Here is an 18,048-nt window from a genome sequence, read left to right on the forward strand (position 1 = left end):
TAAACTCAGAATAAGAACTCACTAGTTGTGATTAAATGTCGGGTATACTAAGGCCTTGTTTCACAATGTCTGGTTAGTGGCTACCTGTGAGTAAAATACATGCTGTCACTGTCAAAAAAAGAATAAAAGAGAGTGACAGCATGTATTTTATCTCACAGGTAGCCACTAACCAGACATTGTGAAACAAGGCCTTAGTATACGAACAAGATGATATGACACTCCATCATTCCATGTAGTTCGTGACGCGGTAAGCTAAAGTCTGTATTTTTATCTGAGATACTAAATTGACAGAATCTGTATATAATAAAAGATATTGGCGGGTCAATTGACTATTGATGAACCGTTCAGAGTCTGTCAATTTAGTATCTGAGATTAAAACACTGACTTTAAGCTAAGCATTAGGGATAATCATTATTAGTCGCGATATCTACACGAAATCACAGAATAATAAGTACCTAGACGAAGTTTAATTTATTTAAAAAATATGATTATGATTAGCGGTGTTCAATAACACACTGCTAGGTATACTCAGCTCAGGCCACATGACCTAGGCGACCTAGGGCATGCAGTGTGTCGGTCCGCTTCACTGCCTTGAAGGACTTTGGCTCCTAGCGTGCCTAGGTATTATACTGTAACTAGGTATAATACTGTATTGCATGTTTGTTAAATAATAGTATCCGTAGGTAAGCTATTGCTATAGCAAAAGCTATTTGGCCAATGAAATCGGTCCAGCCAGTAGTTTGAGAAACATTAGCTTACAATCATTCCTCTTTATTACTTAGTGAAAATTGTATCGATAACACAACTTTTGATAAACTGAACAAATTTTCCTGACACATTACTAGAATACATCCTTAGTTAAGGCAATTCCATTCTTTCCAGACTTTCCCCTCCTTTGTCCAGCCTCTTCTTCCTGTTATGATTATACTTATGTGTAATTTCTCACGTCAGAAACTAGGCCTTAAATTTGAGCCTATGCCCATCTATGTGACATCATGATGATATACTAGTCTTCTAGCATGGTAGAAGACTAGTGTTTGCTAGTATGTGTGTGTGTATGTTTGTTACTTCTTCACGTCAAAACGGTTGAATCGATTTTAATGTTATTTGGTATAGAGTTAGCCGAGCCCCTGAATTAACACATATGCTACTTTTTATAGCAGAATTCCCACGGGAAAACTTTTGAAGGTCTAACAAAACTCGCGGGAATAGCAAGTTTTTTAAAAATATATAAAAAATGGTTACAAAACTGAATTCCAGAGGTATGCAACCATAAGGTGGGTACACAGCAGGCCGGCGCGGCGTGTCTGTCTGTTTGTCATCGTGACTCAGTGGTAGAGTTGTGCAGATAACGTATCGGCCGCGGCTGTGCACACAAACCTGGGGTGCCCAACCTTTGGCACGGAAAACAAAAAAGGAATTTTTGAAATTTTTGTGGAGAAAATTTTCACTGAAAAAACATCGCGTTCGTGTTTGTACAAAAATACTTAATATTCGTTTTAAAAGAATTACTTATAGGCAATGATCAAGTAAAAAGTAGTCTCTAAGTAATTACCTATAAAATTCAAGAAAAAAACCTTCTCCATATTAAAAAAGTCACGTAACCAATAAAGTTTCAATGGAAAATATTTTTACCCTTTTTTCAACACCATTTCGTTCCAATGGGGATTTCGTGAATTTGAAAAGGTACAAAAGTGAATAGCTACTTGTAAAAGTTACTGTACCATTTAAGTAATTTTTTTTGCCGTTTTTATTTTTGGTTGTTTGTGTTATGTCCCCTCATACTATTAATATAGTATATTATAGAAATCGATCGGTCACTTTCAAATACCTTTGTTGTCATCAACGTATACACATACAACTTTTAACACCCACGGAAATTATACTAACGTATTGTATTTCTTCTTTACAGAGGCTATCGCGCAAGAATGGCGTCAAAGACGAAGAGCAAAGTTGGTACTGGGACCCACCACCAGCCGCCCCCTCTGACGAGAGATACAAACAACAAATACAAGAACTCCAGAAAGAAATATCCTCCATGAAGGAAAATAACCAACACGGCGACTGCGATGAAGAATTCAAGAGGCTGAAAGAAGAAAACAAACAGCTGACTGCAAGTTTAGAGGATCTAGATCACCAGCATCAACAAGCCATGGAGAGGTTGCTGAGCTTGAAGAAAGAACTGCAGAAGAACTTTGAAGTGTTGAAGCAAGAGCATGAAGATTTGAAAAGTAGTAATGATGAGTATGCTGATCAGATAAAAGTGTTCGAAAGGAAGATGACGGAAAAAGATGGAGAGATTGCTATGCTGGCGCCGCTTAAGGCAGATTACGAAACGCTGTCGCACAAGTATCAGAATTTGGAAAGGGTTTATGGGGTTTTGAAGGAGAATGCCGAGAAATTTCAGGAAGAAAACCAGGATTTACATGAAGAGGTGTTCAAGTTGCAAGAACAGGTTACGAAAATGGAGCATGAGATGGAAATTACGAATAAAAACGCCGAGTTGTCAAATATGGTGCCCAGAGATAAGTATGAAGAACTTGAGAAGGAAATTGCTGATTTAAAATCAAGGAGAAGCTCGGATCGAGTTGACTTCGACGAAGTTAACATAGATGACAACGCTAAAAGCGTAATTGAGAATTTGAAACGAGACATCAATGCGCTAAAACACCAGTTGCAACAAAAAGTACAGGATTCGTCCGATCTTAACCTGATAAAATCAGAAAAACTTTCAGAACTGTACAATAAGTATGTGAATTTCGATCTTCCTGAAGATTATGTTGGAACAATGCCATCAGACGACAATGAAGCCCTCGCGAAAGTGGAAAATGCCCTGAAAACTCTCAGTATCATGAAAAGAAATATTGACACTCTCAAACACGATTTGTCTGAAAAATCCTTGAGCATAAATCATTTGCAGACACAAATAGATGACCTGACTACAGAAAATGAATTCCTTACAACAGATATGCAACACTTTGAAAGGGAAGCAAGTGAAATGAAGAAGAATAATGACTTTCTTATATCAGAAATAACGGCCTTAAAGAATTCGTCCAAATTAGAACCAATAATAGAAACACACGAAGATAATTTAGTTAAATTAGAGACTGAACTAGCTCACTGTAGCCAAATTAACAAAAGCTTTGAATCAGAAATCGCACGAGTAGAAAACGAGTTGACTGCAGTTAAAGAAGAAAAAGTTCAACTTCAAAAGAGTCTGGATGAACTAAAGGAAAAGTATAAAATAATGATAAATGAGTTGGAGGATTTCAAAAACCAAACAAAAACGCTTGAGGAGATCGAAACAAAACTGGAAAATAAAGGTAAATACCGCAGTCAAGAAATAGATGATTTGAAAAAACGGCTCTTAGAATCAGAGTCAAGGGCGGAAAAACTCGCTATTGATTTGCAAATAGCTGAAAACGATAAAGTAATCCTTGACAGACAGAAAGATGAGTTGAAAGAACAGATACAGAAATGCATGGCACCTGAAAGAGAAGAACAACTTTCGTCACTTATATTACATACTAAAGTTCAGGATCTAAATAATCAAATAGCAGACTTAACTAAAACTAAAATGGAACTAGAAACTGTTATCAAGGCATATGAAGAAAAAAATAACACGGTAAATGATACTGAAAAGGAAAACTCTGCAATGGAAATGCTAAAGTTGGAGAATACTACCCTGAAACATGAAATCGAAAAAATATCAAGTAATTTCAGTAATCTCAAATTAAAAGAGCAAGAACTAATAAGTACAAATGCTAATCTTCAAACTCATAACCAGCAATTCGAAAGAACCGTTAACGAATTGAAAACAGAATTGTCTGCAATGGATATTTTAAAAGCAGAAATCAAAGATTTAACTGAGACCAAACAAAAGTTAGAAAAAGAGTTGGTAGAAACAGATGAAAAAATCGCAAAACTGACTGATGATTTCGACAAATTAGAATCAACTCTTGGTGAAAAAGATAATATTATAGACACATTAAACAATACCATAAACAAAAACAACCTAACCTTCAATCAACATGCGGAAGATATGGAGAACTTACAAATGAGTTTAGCGATAAAAAATCAAGAAATAGAAGGATTGCAAACTAAAATACAAAATCTCTCTAAAATTACTCAACTTAACGATGAACTAACTGACAAAGTGAAAACCCTGCAAAATGAACTAACTGCCAGTAACGTCACAATAGCTGAGCTTAAAACGAAAATGGAAGAAACCACAGCGTCTTATGTGGAGCACAAAGAGCTATTGAATAATAAAAACCAAGAAATAAAAGAAATGAACCAATCAATAGCTCAAAAAGAAGACAAAGAAGCTATACACGGAAAGTTGACTGATGACAACTACACCATACTTTATGCAGAAAAGGAAACAATGACGAAAGAAATAACGCATTTGAAAGAAAAACTAGAAACAAAAGAAAAAGAATTAGAGGAACTTAAATCAAATTACACAGCCTTAGAACATGCCTACGAGGAATGTCAAACGACTCTAAACCAATCGGCACACGAAAAAGCCGAACTAATAAATCTTATAACAATGAAACACAATGAAAGTTTACAGTATCATAACGAAATACAGAGACTTAACCAAGCCATTCTTAGCTTTGGCTACACGGAGTTCCAAACCCGAATGAAAGAAAAAGACGAATTAATATCTGCCAACGTAAAATGCGAACAATGCGACAATCTAAGAACAACTTTAAAAGAAAAAGACGAAATTATAGTAAGGTTGAACCAGAATAACTCGGCTGATGCTATAAAAGCTGAGTTAGATGAAGCAACGTCTACTGTTAGTGTTTTGAAAGAGAAATGTGATAATTTGGAGAGTAATCTTGCGAATCAGACGGAGAGAGTCAAACAACTCATGGCAGAAAACGCTAAGGTGAGGATTACTTTAATAGAATGTTATTTTTCTGTCACTGTGTAAACGGACCTTAAAGTAAGCTTCTACCTATCGGCATCGTTCGCAACGGACGCATCGCATTCAGTATTCTTTGTATAGAAATTGACACAAGAGCATCCACTTCATCGGCATTGCCGACGCAGTTTCTCCATACATTTGTGAAAATCTGATCTGATACATTCCTACTATACCGATAAGCGGACGCTTATTTTTATAAGGCATTTTTATTAATTAAGTACTTACTAAAATCTGTTTTTTTATCTCATATACTAAATTGACAGTTTCTGAACGGTTTATCAACAGTCGATTGTCCCGCGATTAAGTGACGTATCGTTCTATTAGCGGGACAATCGACTGTTGATGAACCGTTCAGAATCTGTCAATTTAGTATCTGAGATTAAAAAACAGACTTTACTCTATATATTTTTTTTATTCACAGCTGTCAGAGTTAGAAGCAAACTCGACGAAAGAACTGGAAAGATTGCGACAGCATCTCATGGAGACAGAAGAGAACTACACACAAGAGCTAATGTCGTCTGAACAGAAACTGCAGGAGTGTATGGGCCGACTCAACAGGGTCGAGGAGAGGGCCAAGCAAAATAGCACCGTGTATACTAGTAACAGGTTAGTCGAATCTACTTATAAAGATTTTGTTATTCCGTTTCATATTTTATTATTAGTTGTTAAATAAACCTCACTTACCTAACTAAACTAATTTTTAGCACCAAATGCTGTGTTAAGAACTGTCAAATGTGACAGATACATCATGCGCTCATGTTTAGCGCTGTCAAATGCCTTATGTATCTGTCAAACACGTTTTAAACCTGGTCTAAACTTGTAGTGGCAATGCAGCTATAAATTTATTTTCATCACCGTTATTTGGCCACATCTCCTAAACAATTTATTTAAAATGCATCAGTCAGAAATAGTCAGATCTGAAGATCGCCTTATCCTTCTGTGCAATAAAATACCAACCGTATCCTCCACAGCATCAGAGCGAATCAAGAAGTGGAGACGCTCCGCACTCAGATAAAACTCTTAGAGAGGAAAGCGGAGGATATCGGAGCGAAGCTGAGCGCCTCCGAGGACGCCAAAGCGAAGAGCGAAGCGTCGCTCACGAGTCTTCTACTTGTGCTGGACCAGTTTCAACAAGGTTTGTGATAGTGATGATGTTATTTAATGTAAAGGATCCTTACCAATGTAGGGGCATAACTCAAAAAGTCGTGGTTTTGAGTTTTTGGGAATCAAGTTCTAGTTTTTTTTAAAAGTTGTGCCTGTTTATATTACTGAGCTAGTGGCATACTTAGTACTTTCATATTATTCTTGAATAATTCATACATAACCAATGAATTATTTAATATATATTAGATAATGTTATTTAGCAGCCCTTTGCTTGTTTAATGAATTGAAAAGGATTCACTAACGACAAATGAATTACATTGATACCAAATGAAATTAGTCGTCCGTCACGGCTATATTTACGGTCGGACAGTTTCAGCAAAGATAACGCTAATTTTATTAGTAACGTTTCCGCTAAAGGCTGATTTACAACTAACACTATCTTTGTGAACACACACCTGTGTTTCATTAAAACTCTGAGCCATTATCCAGTATTTTTAAAAAACATGTGGACTATTTGACTCTAGCCCTGCTTCCGAACGCTATGGAAGTGAGATAATTTTTTTCAAACATAGAATCATCTTGATTCTAATAGAGGCATGTAGCCTTATCCCAAATAGTTTTGACACTTATCGTTGTCGATAGGTTATTCTATAGGCGGGTCACACCACACTTCACCTACAATTGCATACTTATGAACATTATTATTTATTACCTATGTTCTAAATCCACAGACAAAGAACGTGACATTGAGGCGGCGACGATAAAGCTGCACAACAAAATTGAGAACTTGAAAAAGCAAAATGGTGAACTGTCACAAGAGATCAACTCTCTGAAGGCAAAGCTTGAAGAGTCAATATCGGGGTTGCAAGCAGCAAGTAGACTAGGTGACCAGTTGGAGACCAAAACTGCACAGATTCAAGAATTAAAAGAACAAGGTAAGTGTTGAACGTGTTTTGTAGGTACGTTGATAAAATGTTGATGAGTTTATTCTGGTATTTAGCGATGATGTGTGTTAATCATAGATTGATTTTGAACTTTCGCTAGTAGTCGTAATAGCAGCAATGTTTTATTGTTAGTATAGATAATAAGATTGTGTAGTATGTAATTGAATTTGTTTTGTTTGAATTAGTAGTCTAGATATAATTTTCTTTTCCTACACTGTATCCTAGATTTGATTGTGAAACTTTACACCAATTTTTTTATTGTTAAGTACATCAATATTTTAATACACAGTAAATATATTTTAACACCGTAGATGAATTATAACAAATTAAGCTCATCATACAAATGTGCTTTTACAGACCTAGATTTGAATTATAAATTTAAAATGTATGTAGGTACCTAACAGAGGGATTTTTCCAATTCATTATTTTTTATTCAAAGGAATCCAATAATGTATTTATCTACTCAAGGTACCGGCTTTTTTACATTCCTATAATAATTAGATTTTCCTCGGATCTGACACGATTTAGAGCGAAACAGGTGACACTTGATTAAATATCAGCTGGTAATTCTGGGGTTAGACTCCCCCAGAGTGCTAGTTGGTATCCAACCAAGTTGACACATTACGACAAAATGGCCGAAAAAAGGCGCGTAAGTTTTTTTAATGAATTTTGATGTTGTGCCGTTTTGAGTGCGCTTCTAAACGTTTGTCTTGTTGATTTGTTTTCATCAGTTGTTTGTCTTGTTTGTTTGTTTTAAAAGTAAAAATCTTCCGAATCGTATTTTAATAATTTTGCTACTTAACAAGACTATAAATGCAGCGAAAGTAAAAGTTATTTTGAAAAATAAAAGCTATAATCAAAAAAAGCACAAGATATCAAGCCTGACGTACGTTATGTATAGAACAATCCTTGACGTTAGACTGACAAAATTATTATTTAACAAAGCGTTTGCTCTATCAAAACACTTCTACCTAAATCTTTAATAGAATACCAAATATCATGATCTACCCTCCAATACTCTAGAAGACTTCACCTTGCCAGCCCCAGTCTAATCTCATTTGGTAACTGTGAGGCTTATACAGGAGACTGACAGCTGTCAAATATCACCGTGACAGCTGTCAAACTCTACTCAGATTACCATATGGGGTTTGACAGTGGCCGCGCTTTCACATCGTGCCGTCTACACCGCAAGCATTTTGTTTTTTACGCTTATTTTCTGTTGTGTTCTTGTTATTGTTATTTTGGTGCTTTTACAAAGAAAAAAGCTATAAATCTACATAAAATAAGATACGTTATTGCACATTGTAAAAGCACCAATAAAATGTTGTAAATTGAATTGGACACATATTTGAGCATGAATTAAATGGTTAGTTACCTAACCACTAGATGGAGTTCGATACAATAATCTATGAATGATAAAACAAATACTCAAATATGTTTTCATATACTTAGATTTTTTATGTTTTTTGCACAAGTTGTAAACACCATCATATTATGTTATTCATAGCTGTAGGTAACTTCTTATAGATGGACTATGGTTTCTGTCATAAAATACTGATTAGAAATAGAAACTTTTGTATCTTGACTCAAACTAGATACGATTTCCATCTATGATTAGTTTCATACTTTGTGTTTTATGTCTCACAACATGACTGAATGAGTTTAATGTATTTCCTTTTTTATGTTTGTTTGATCATGTTTTTTTGTTTAAACCAGGAAATAAACTAAAATATTATAATGTTTGACAAGTTTATGTCCTGGTAGCATGTGTTGATGTTTATTGTTTCGACAAGGATATCTCTGACATCTAAAAATCTAATCAGTGCCATCCTTGTCGGATCAAAGCTTTTTCGTTTTTTTTCTCCCGTAGCAAACTAGAAACCTGCCTGCCTCATTGTTTCTGAGTATTACTTCAGGTACTGGTGTCATTAATAAAGGATGTGCGGCATGATAGAGCGCTCAGCCTTTGCATTTCAAACAGTCTGATTGGTAAAAAAAAGAGAAAATTGCTTTACAAAACGACCCATGGTGATATAAATAAGTTTATAATACAGCGCAAATGGGTTTAATGGTGAATAATTACAATGAATTGAAATAAAAAAATAGCCTTCATCAAGCTCTTTTTTAAATCAGTCTGTTGGTGCGAGGCAAAGGCGCTCTTCTATCCGCTGTCTGCCCAGTGTCTGAATAATACTTGGATGCCGTGTGTGCTATATCGTCGTTGATTGGACACTGCAAGATTGAACATTGAGTTTTTATGCATGGTAAGAGTAGATTTTAGTGATATTATTTTACTGTACTATAAAAAACATTTATTTTACAGACTGTCTTTAAAAACTATTAAAAACCCATTTAGGTCATCATATACCGTGATCTTATTCTCACTCTCTCATAAAATTTGCACCTATTTTAAGAGTAAAATAATAGCTTTTTAATTGTTATGACATCTGTTGACTAATTTTTTGTACCTTTAAATTCTTTTCTAATTCTATATCTATTACGCTCCTCATACATATCAACACAAATCCAAAACCAATATAACGTATACTGACCCACAAAACATTACTAAAAAATAAATACATATTTTTTATACAAAAATCAATTTTCACACATTTTACTGACACGCCCCTATCTCCCCGCGGCAGTGCGCACTCTACAAACCACGGTAGCGGCGGCAGAGGAGCGGTACCAGCGCACCATCACGAACCAACAGGACAAGGTCGACAGGAAACTGGTGAAGAACATGCTGCTGAACTACGTGCAGAGCCAGGGGCAAAGCGCTAGTAACAGGTAAGCAGATTTGTGAATAAAAGGAATAAATTAGGTTAGGTCACTTTTTATTTGGGGCGGTTTGGGGATACGGGGTGGCCGTAATAGTTTTTAGGATTTAATTAATTTAGTTTAATGTCATCATATTTATCAAACTCATTAATCATTAAGACCTAAAATTTTACAAAAAAAAACAAATTCTGGGTTTTTTCAAGTTACGGCCTTATCCCCCCAGAACCCAAGTCCTAATCCTAATGCTATAAACGTTTCTTTTACTTTTTTATTAATAATCCCCCAGAACCCAAGTCCTACGCGTCCTCTCCGGCATCCTAGACCTGAACCAAGAAGAATGTTCCCGTCTGGGCCTCGCCCGTCCCTCCGAGGGCATCGCGGCGGAGTTCGTGCGGTTCTTAGAGAAGGAGTCTCGGCCGACGAACAGGTTTCCTACTGTGCAGGAGATGACGGCTGAGAGGGCTGCGCGTGAGTATTCATAATATAAATACAGGGTGTTGCAAAAAGGGTAAGTAGGTATACTAAGCAGAAAGGGGGTGAATCATGGATCATTCTGAACAACTTTAAAAACCATAGAAACTAACTTTGTTGGTGACGCAAATTTTCAAAACTCGTAGAACAACAGTTGTTAAGAATAACCCCCTGAGTTATCCCCTTTCGGTTTAGTATACCCTTAGTATACACACTGTTTCAGTAGAACAAAACTTATATGATAGGTATAGCTTTATTAAGCACCACTTAAACCATTGATGAACTTAAGAAGAAAAAAGGTCGATGTCCATGAATAACTGCCAGTTTCTATAACTCTATCTATCTATAACGGGTAGTTACTTTATACGGTTTTGACAGATTGTTACTTTTGATTATGTCAAAATCGCATGAAAGTAACTACCAGTTATGGATAGATAGAGATATAGAAACTGGCAGTAAGTTGCTTATTCTCGGGTAAATAGACGACTTAACTTATATAAATTAACTGTGCAACAGCAGCTTTACGTATCAACTATTTCAGAAGATATAACATAATGAAATGCAAAGTACTCATCACCTGGCTACAGGAATGAAAACCTTAAATAATACTATAACCTTTCCCGTCTCCCCCACAGGCCCGCAACCAAGCCCCGAGCCCCAACCAACCCACAAACGAAACCTGTCCACCGGATCCAACAATCTTCTCTTCCAAAACATCGACGCCCTAGAAACCGCTTCTCAATACAGCGCAGAAACAAGTTCCGTACACTCTGACAGCAAACCCGTGGCGATAGTAGCGCCATCTCTTGAAACTGGCGTGAATCAGACGAGGAATAATGAGGGCGCCATTTTGAAGCAGGTTTTGAATGACAGCATGTGATATTTTTACTTTTGAGGTTATGTTTTTCGCAGTTTTGTTTAGATGCCATAATTGAAATGATTTTGTGGGGTTATCTGTTTGTATGGTACCTACGGGTGTTGAAAAATAGTATTGTAAGCGATAAAAGGTTTCATAAATTGTTTAAAATTGCGAGTTTTGTGTGTCTTTCAGATTACAAAATACAATTTGTGGACATTTACAAACGCTTTGCACGCCATCTAGTGAAAAATACCTATTCTTTTCATCTTACACAGCTTCTGTAAATCTCGGCCGTCACAACCGCCATCTATGTTCTATTTTGTGAGACTGTTTATCTTTGCGTTGTAATATTTTATTAACCTTGTGTCTTGTGTACCTAATTATATAGTAGGTACACTATTAATTATGTACTATTTGTGTGGAAAAACAATGGATAAAGTAAAGAACCTATTGCAAGCCAGACCGTTGCACGGCGTCTTTTTTTCGATGTAGATAAACTCCTTCAGTGCACTTTAAACCAATCACATCGCCGTGTTTATCGCGAATTGCGATAAAGTGATGTTTATCTACGTCGATAAGGGTGCCATGCAGCGGGAACTGTACAATTTATTTACAAATTAACAACATGCGAAACTTTCTTTCGTTTTTTCTACGTTTTTCGTACGATTTAAAAGGTATACTGCATACTTTTAGATGTATGTATTGTATATTGTGTAATCCTTCGATATGTACCTATTATGTTATGTGCTTTCATGATGATATGTTTATACCTAAAATAAGTAATTATTAAATTTAAAAAAATAGGTAAAATTAGGAGAAAGAAATTAAAAATGTATATTTTTAGTCCGCACAGCACTAGATGATTGAAAATTGTAAACATTATTTTGTGTATTTTTTTAATGATGCCATGAAATGTATTAGTTTGATCGCTGAGCATTCCTTTGTTTTTATGTAAAAAAGTTATCAATAAGTATTTAAAGTTTAGGAAAATAATGGGATGAATAGTTTCAGGTTAAATTAAAATTCAGTTTGTAGAGCATTTATATACCTACCCAACTCTGATAAACTTATTTTTAAACAGTTTTGATTCTTTAGTTTGCATTTTTACCCCCTTATTCATAGAGAAGTTACAAAACGTTTTAACTAATAAACTGTTTTGTCCCTCTCCAACAAAGAACAATTTGTTCTTTGACAGAGAGGGACAAAACAGTTTATTAGTTAAAACGTTTTGTAACTTCTCTATGAATAAGGGGGTTAGGATATTGTTAATTTTTTCACTATATTTATTGATTTAACTGTCGGAATATAACAATCGGTGCTATATCCAGTTTTCGTATGTTTTTTGGGAGTTTTAAGACAGCTTATTTTAAAAGTATTGATACTTACTAGATGGCGCTACTATTTATTCTATGGAAAGTTAAATTTTCATCAGAAACCTAACACAGAAACAGCGATATCTATGTTTCAGTCGCTTAATTTTAAATCTTATCCAATATAAAATTATGGTTTGTAAAATAATGTAAATTTTTTGTTTATAATATAGTATTATTTTGCTTTGTCAAAATTGGCTTGCATGAAATTATTAATTTAATACCTTAATATAAACAATTATTGAATTTTATTTTGATATAAAATAATTATGAACATTTTAATCAGTAATATAAGTAACATAGAGTAAATAAATGATGATACCGATAAAATTTACAAAGTCTTTATTATTTAAACTTCTTTCCCAAAACACCAGTTTAAATAATTCACTTTCTGACGTTTTACATAAAACACGGTTTTCCTAAAAGATGTTTTTTCCATAACACCAACAGTTCAACACAACAGTTCTTGTCCGTTTTTTGTAAGTATATTATGTAGTCTGAGCCTATCTGAAACCTAGTTAAACATTGTGAGATATGGCGTTTCGACTTTCTCCGTGTTCGGCATCATAAGGGTCACAGTGACAGTTAAATAAAGTCCATTTTTCTCTCCACCTTTAATTTGCAAGGTGCGGGTGCCTATATAAAAAGAGTGAGTCGCCCGCGCGCCTCAGTTGGTTTTTTATTTTTGAAGTGAACACTTCGGCAAAATGGCTCAATGTAGCCACGGTTCTCGTCGGCTTCGCTCCGAAGGGGAAAAATATAATATTGAATTTGCGGAGTCCTCGCTGCCGGGAGCTGTAGCGTGATGCGGACCAGGCGGCGCGGGGCCTGCCGGCTGCTGCGCACGCAGCCATTGCTGAGGATTTCGCAACGAAGGTTTGAGTTGATAAGCCGTGAGTAAAATGCTTTTATTTACTGCTTTTAAAAGCTCAGCCACTGGTCATAATGCTCCGGCGCTTGGGGTTTTTATCCCACGCAGTAGGGTCCGATTCAATAGTCGATGTGATGATTGATCACATATTCCGGTCCTATTGGTGGCGCTTGAGCTAGATACTTACATTAATGACTGCTTTAAGTAAAGCATATGTTAATTTTATACAGGAAAAAATAATAAAAATATATTTTTCTACCCTCAATTTCTAATATTTTTAGAAAACAGTAGATAAAAACTTATTACAATAATAATCCTGCGGGTTGACTGGCAGAAAATGCTTTTAGCGTTAAGTCCACCCTTTGTACTTTTATTTGTAATATTTGTACAATAAAGAGTTAAATAAATAAATAAATAAAATAATGCACTTGATTATAGCTTATGTAAGGCTTTACAAACAGGAGCTTTCCAGGACCGTCATAGGATTTTTTACAGGAAGCACGTGGCTCCGAGTTTCAGTATGTTGGGACATTGTGGCATGTGCGACGAGTAATGTGATCCGCCGGTACCTACCCGCTGAGGGTAGGCAGGCCGATTCGGTGAAATTGAAGTTTCGTGTAACCTGCACCCGGCCCTGTGCTCCTGCGCTGGCCACCGGTTCGTGCCACCTGCATCGCAGCATACACCCGGCCCTGTGCTCCTGCGCTGGCCGCCGTCTCGTGCCACCTGCATCGCAGCGTACACCCGGTCCTGGCCCTGGCCACCGGTTTGTGGTACCTGCATCGCTGCATAGACCCAGCCATGCACTCCTGCCCTGGCGGCTGTACACCCGGTCCTGGCCCTGGCCGTTTTGTGCCACCTGCATCGGAGCGTACACCCGGTCCTGGCCCTGGCCACCGGTTTGTGCTACCTGCATCGCTGCATAGACCCAGCCATGTACTCCTGCCCTGGCGGCTGTGTTGTCCCACCTGCATCGCTGCGCACACCTGGCACTCCTGTTCTGGTTGCCAGATCCAAACGCCCCCTGTCTGGGAAGAGATTTTATGCTCAGCGGAACCGCCTGCACTATTGCTAGCACGGTCATCATCATCATCAGCCATCATTATGAGTGACTTATTTAGAAGGTATCGAGTAACGTGCGCTATTCATCAGTGATTTTGGCATATGCAGACGAACGTTTACTGCCAAGGTTGGTCATGTTAGCCATACAAGGGCACACCAACGAAGCCTGAGTAACCACCTGCAGTCGCCGTAGCCGCATCGGCATGGATGACGACAAATCGGGTAACGTGCACCGCTTCTAAAAGTGTTATAGCACTTCAATTTGATGCCTCCGCTGAGGGAGGATATTCTATTAAAGCAGCTTTCTTCTGAACTGCCCAAAGTGACCTGTAGACTGCTCCTGGGGATAGTTGTGCAATCAGTTTTTTATTTCGATGTCTCTGCTGAAGAAACGGTCTAATGCAGCTTTTGTTCTAAACTGCCTAAAGATCATTGGACTGCTCATGGGAATGGTGACGCACGGTAAGTACAGGAGCGTTACTCTATACTGATGAGAAACGAACGAACGAGAGCTGTCGTGCAATCGGCACGTTTAATACATACAAACAGATAGAGCGGCTCGCGCCGCAGTGCACTGAAAGTTCGTTTCTCGTCGGCAGATTCCAGCTTTGAGTCTTTTCTTTTCTCGGCTGTGAGCAAAGTGAATCCCACCGGCGAGTGTTCAACCTAAAAGCACTGAGCTAATTCCTGATTTCGTGAAAGTCGCTGTTGCTATACTATACCGCTTCACAAGTTACCGAATTTATTATGATCCTACTGTCGGGTGATTATGATCGGAGTGTCATCGCGGTTTCTGAGTGGCACCATATTAGCTGTCTTCCTTATGTCCCAGTGGATTGTGAGTGTGTATCAGAGCTCTTTGTTGAAAAATGCGTGAACCTCCTACGCAGCAGCTGTCTACTAGTTGTGTATCGAATAAATCGAGTAACGGTGCTCTTGCACGAGACGACTACCTTTTGGTAAAATTATAACTTCCACTATTCTGGGAACATGCATATACCTACTGTGTACTGTGTATCACATCACGTGTAGCCGCAGCCCTACTCAATGTACGGGGCTAGATAATAAACAATGGCAGTCGTCATTAAATTTCTATGAATTTCGAAGGTCATCATTTGGAGCACAATCCAAAGGGTGAAAGTACCTATTCATGCCTAAACGGCTTCTCTAATGAAAATTTATTTTTAATTCGATTCTGGCGCAAACGTTTCATAACTATTTTTCAACACTGTATCTGCTGAAACTACTTAGACTGACTGGTTAAGATGCAGACGTGCCGTTTTCACAATTCCATTTTGAGTAATCCTCAACTGTTTTATGGATCTTTCAGTTGGTTACGTATCTAGTTACCAAGTAAAAAAAATACTTGTGTCATGCTCGTATTCGCATCTCATTCAGGAGCTCTCTGGCCTCTAGCTGAAGGCTAGAACTGGTATATATATCTACTAAGCTAGTACAGAGTTATAACCGGGCAGCGGTGACGTGGTAGCTGCTTGATTTATTAGAGTTTGCTGAAAACTTTCTAAATAAGTAATAATTATTAGTCATAATATTAACTCTTCGCAGTTCTTTCAGAATGCAATACCAGGTCGCTGAAGTAGGTAACCTTCCTTAGCTGGGCAACAACAACAAGCCTTTTTGTTTTAAAGAATGTCACAGTTATTCGCCGTTCCACTGTCATATCGATGTCCAAGGACTTTTTCTTGGGTATAGCTAACTACCTAAGTTTACCTATAGATAGCCGCAAGCTATCTGCTGTTGGTGAACTGTCAGTTCTGATTGATAAGTCAGGCTCGAGGTGGCTCGTCCAACTGTCCATGTTCCCGCCACCATGATTGTTGCTTCCACAGATTAGAGAGTCTATGTTGGCTGTCGTTGCATCAGGTCTGATCAGGTACAACTAACATCTTTACGTACCATCTTTATTTAATCGAGCTATTTTATTTTGTTTTATCTAGGTTGACTTATAATGGTTTCAAAATCGAACCTACAACAATGTAAGTAGGTACCTACCTACGTACCTTTGAAGTTGCAACAAGGCGAAGCCTTAAGGTTTTGGCCGAGACCTGCCTTTAGTGTTGACGAACATACCTAAAGGTGACCTTGTTAATGTTTTTCATATGAAGTACTGAACACTTTACTTATCCTGGTGGCATGACTGATCATTTACTTACCCAGTTAAGACATGTTAGCCGGGTTTCATTTATCAACTATTATAATCGTTATTGTTGTGTTAATCAATCTTTATTAATTGATGTCATCTACCAAGGAATGCTGCCAGAGCTCATAATATTCACACATGATGATACAGAATGATAGTAGCCCACAAAATCGGTGCAAAGGCTTATAAAATAACTTTCCTTCCTAGTAGGACTGCACAGGAACTCGTTAACCGCCGAGTTAGTTAGAATACAAAATTAGACTGTGTGTTACTTGTCAATCTAGAATATGAATATATTGACCTGCATCATGTTTTGAAAAACTGAATACTTAGTTATCCGCCAGTGTCACAGCCTTCATCTAATCTTTTCCAGTAGCTGATGAGGCTGAGATATTTAGTAAAATTATCTTCCCTTCAAGCACCACTCCTCGTTCCAAGGACTAGATGCCGCGCCAGGTGTTGCAGGCCCTGTCGTCGTACGGGGCTGACTGAGCAGGTCCAAGAGGCTCCAGGGTCGGCTGCTACATTTCTGAGGTCAGTCCAGAATTACATACCCTAGTCAGCATGTTCTGACCTGAGCCCCAGCGGCCTGGATCGATATTCTACATTTTACAGCTTTTAAATATTGTTGCAAAGTATTTCACTGGTTCCATCCATTCGGCTAGTGTATGTTAAAAATATTGCCTTGACAATAACAAGATTATGATCAATAATTACTTATAAGTATTGCTTTCGAAGAGGCACTGTGTGTATCCATATGTATAAATACCTACCTATATGTATAGGTACATACCTTCCATAACTTTCTGAGAAGTCAGGAATAATAAGGAAGTACTTAAGTCTTATGTATACTTATACCTTTCCTTTTAGTATATCTATTACCTAGAAATCTATGCATTAAAAATTTATAGATTCAAATATTTATCTACTGAAATACTCATCAGTAGCTTATGGGTCACAGTTGGTTTTCTCTCCACCATGCGATAATAAACACATCTCACAATGTTTAACTAGGTTTCAGATAGGCTCAGACTACATAATAGACGCATTTTTCCTGAAATAAAAATGACATATTATGTATCTAGCCTATCTGAAACCTAGTCATTTCTGCATGGTGATATTACAACTGAGGCGCGCGGGCGACTCACTCTTTTTATATAGGCACCCGCACCTTGCAAACTAAAGGTGGAGAGAAAAATGGACTTTATTTAACTGTCACTGTGACCCTTATGATGCCGAACACGGAGAAAGTCGAAACGCCATATCTCACAATGTTTAACTAGGTTTCAGATAGGCTAGATACATAATATGTCATTTTTATTTCAGGAAAAATGCGTCTATTATGTATATGTAATTTAAAAGATGCCTCATTTTCAATAATTTTCCCAATGAAACATGGGACTCTATGACGCTGCTCCAATGTCTGCCTCGGACGGGAATCAAATCCGGAAATTTAGATAATCTTGCTTAGTTTTATTTAAGCGTTAGA

General features: G+C 37.3%; 1 protein-coding gene across 1 annotated transcript in view; it reads left to right on the forward strand.

Moving 5' to 3' along the window:
- Nucleotides 1–11,303, forward strand: part of LOC119692883 (thyroid receptor-interacting protein 11) — a 46,076-nt gene extending 34,773 nt beyond the window's left edge. Inside the window, exons 3-10 of the mRNA XM_048632196.1 lie at nucleotides 1,913–4,897; nucleotides 5,358–5,542; nucleotides 5,908–6,071; nucleotides 6,772–6,981; nucleotides 8,492–8,497; nucleotides 9,555–9,774; nucleotides 10,052–10,233; nucleotides 10,872–11,303. Of these exons, the coding sequence (XP_048488153.1) occupies nucleotides 1,913–4,897; nucleotides 5,358–5,542; nucleotides 5,908–6,071; nucleotides 6,772–6,981; nucleotides 8,492–8,497; nucleotides 9,555–9,774; nucleotides 10,052–10,233; nucleotides 10,872–11,116 (4,197 nt within the window). The 3' untranslated portion in view covers nucleotides 11,117–11,303. The remainder of the gene's footprint in view (nucleotides 1–1,912; nucleotides 4,898–5,357; nucleotides 5,543–5,907; nucleotides 6,072–6,771; nucleotides 6,982–8,491; nucleotides 8,498–9,554; nucleotides 9,775–10,051; nucleotides 10,234–10,871) is intronic.
- Nucleotides 11,304–18,048: the final 6,745 nt, after the last annotated feature.

This window comes from Plutella xylostella, chromosome 31 (assembly GCF_932276165.1).
Source record: "Plutella xylostella chromosome 31, ilPluXylo3.1, whole genome shotgun sequence".
NCBI classification, from domain to species: Eukaryota; Metazoa; Arthropoda; class Insecta; order Lepidoptera; family Plutellidae; genus Plutella; species Plutella xylostella.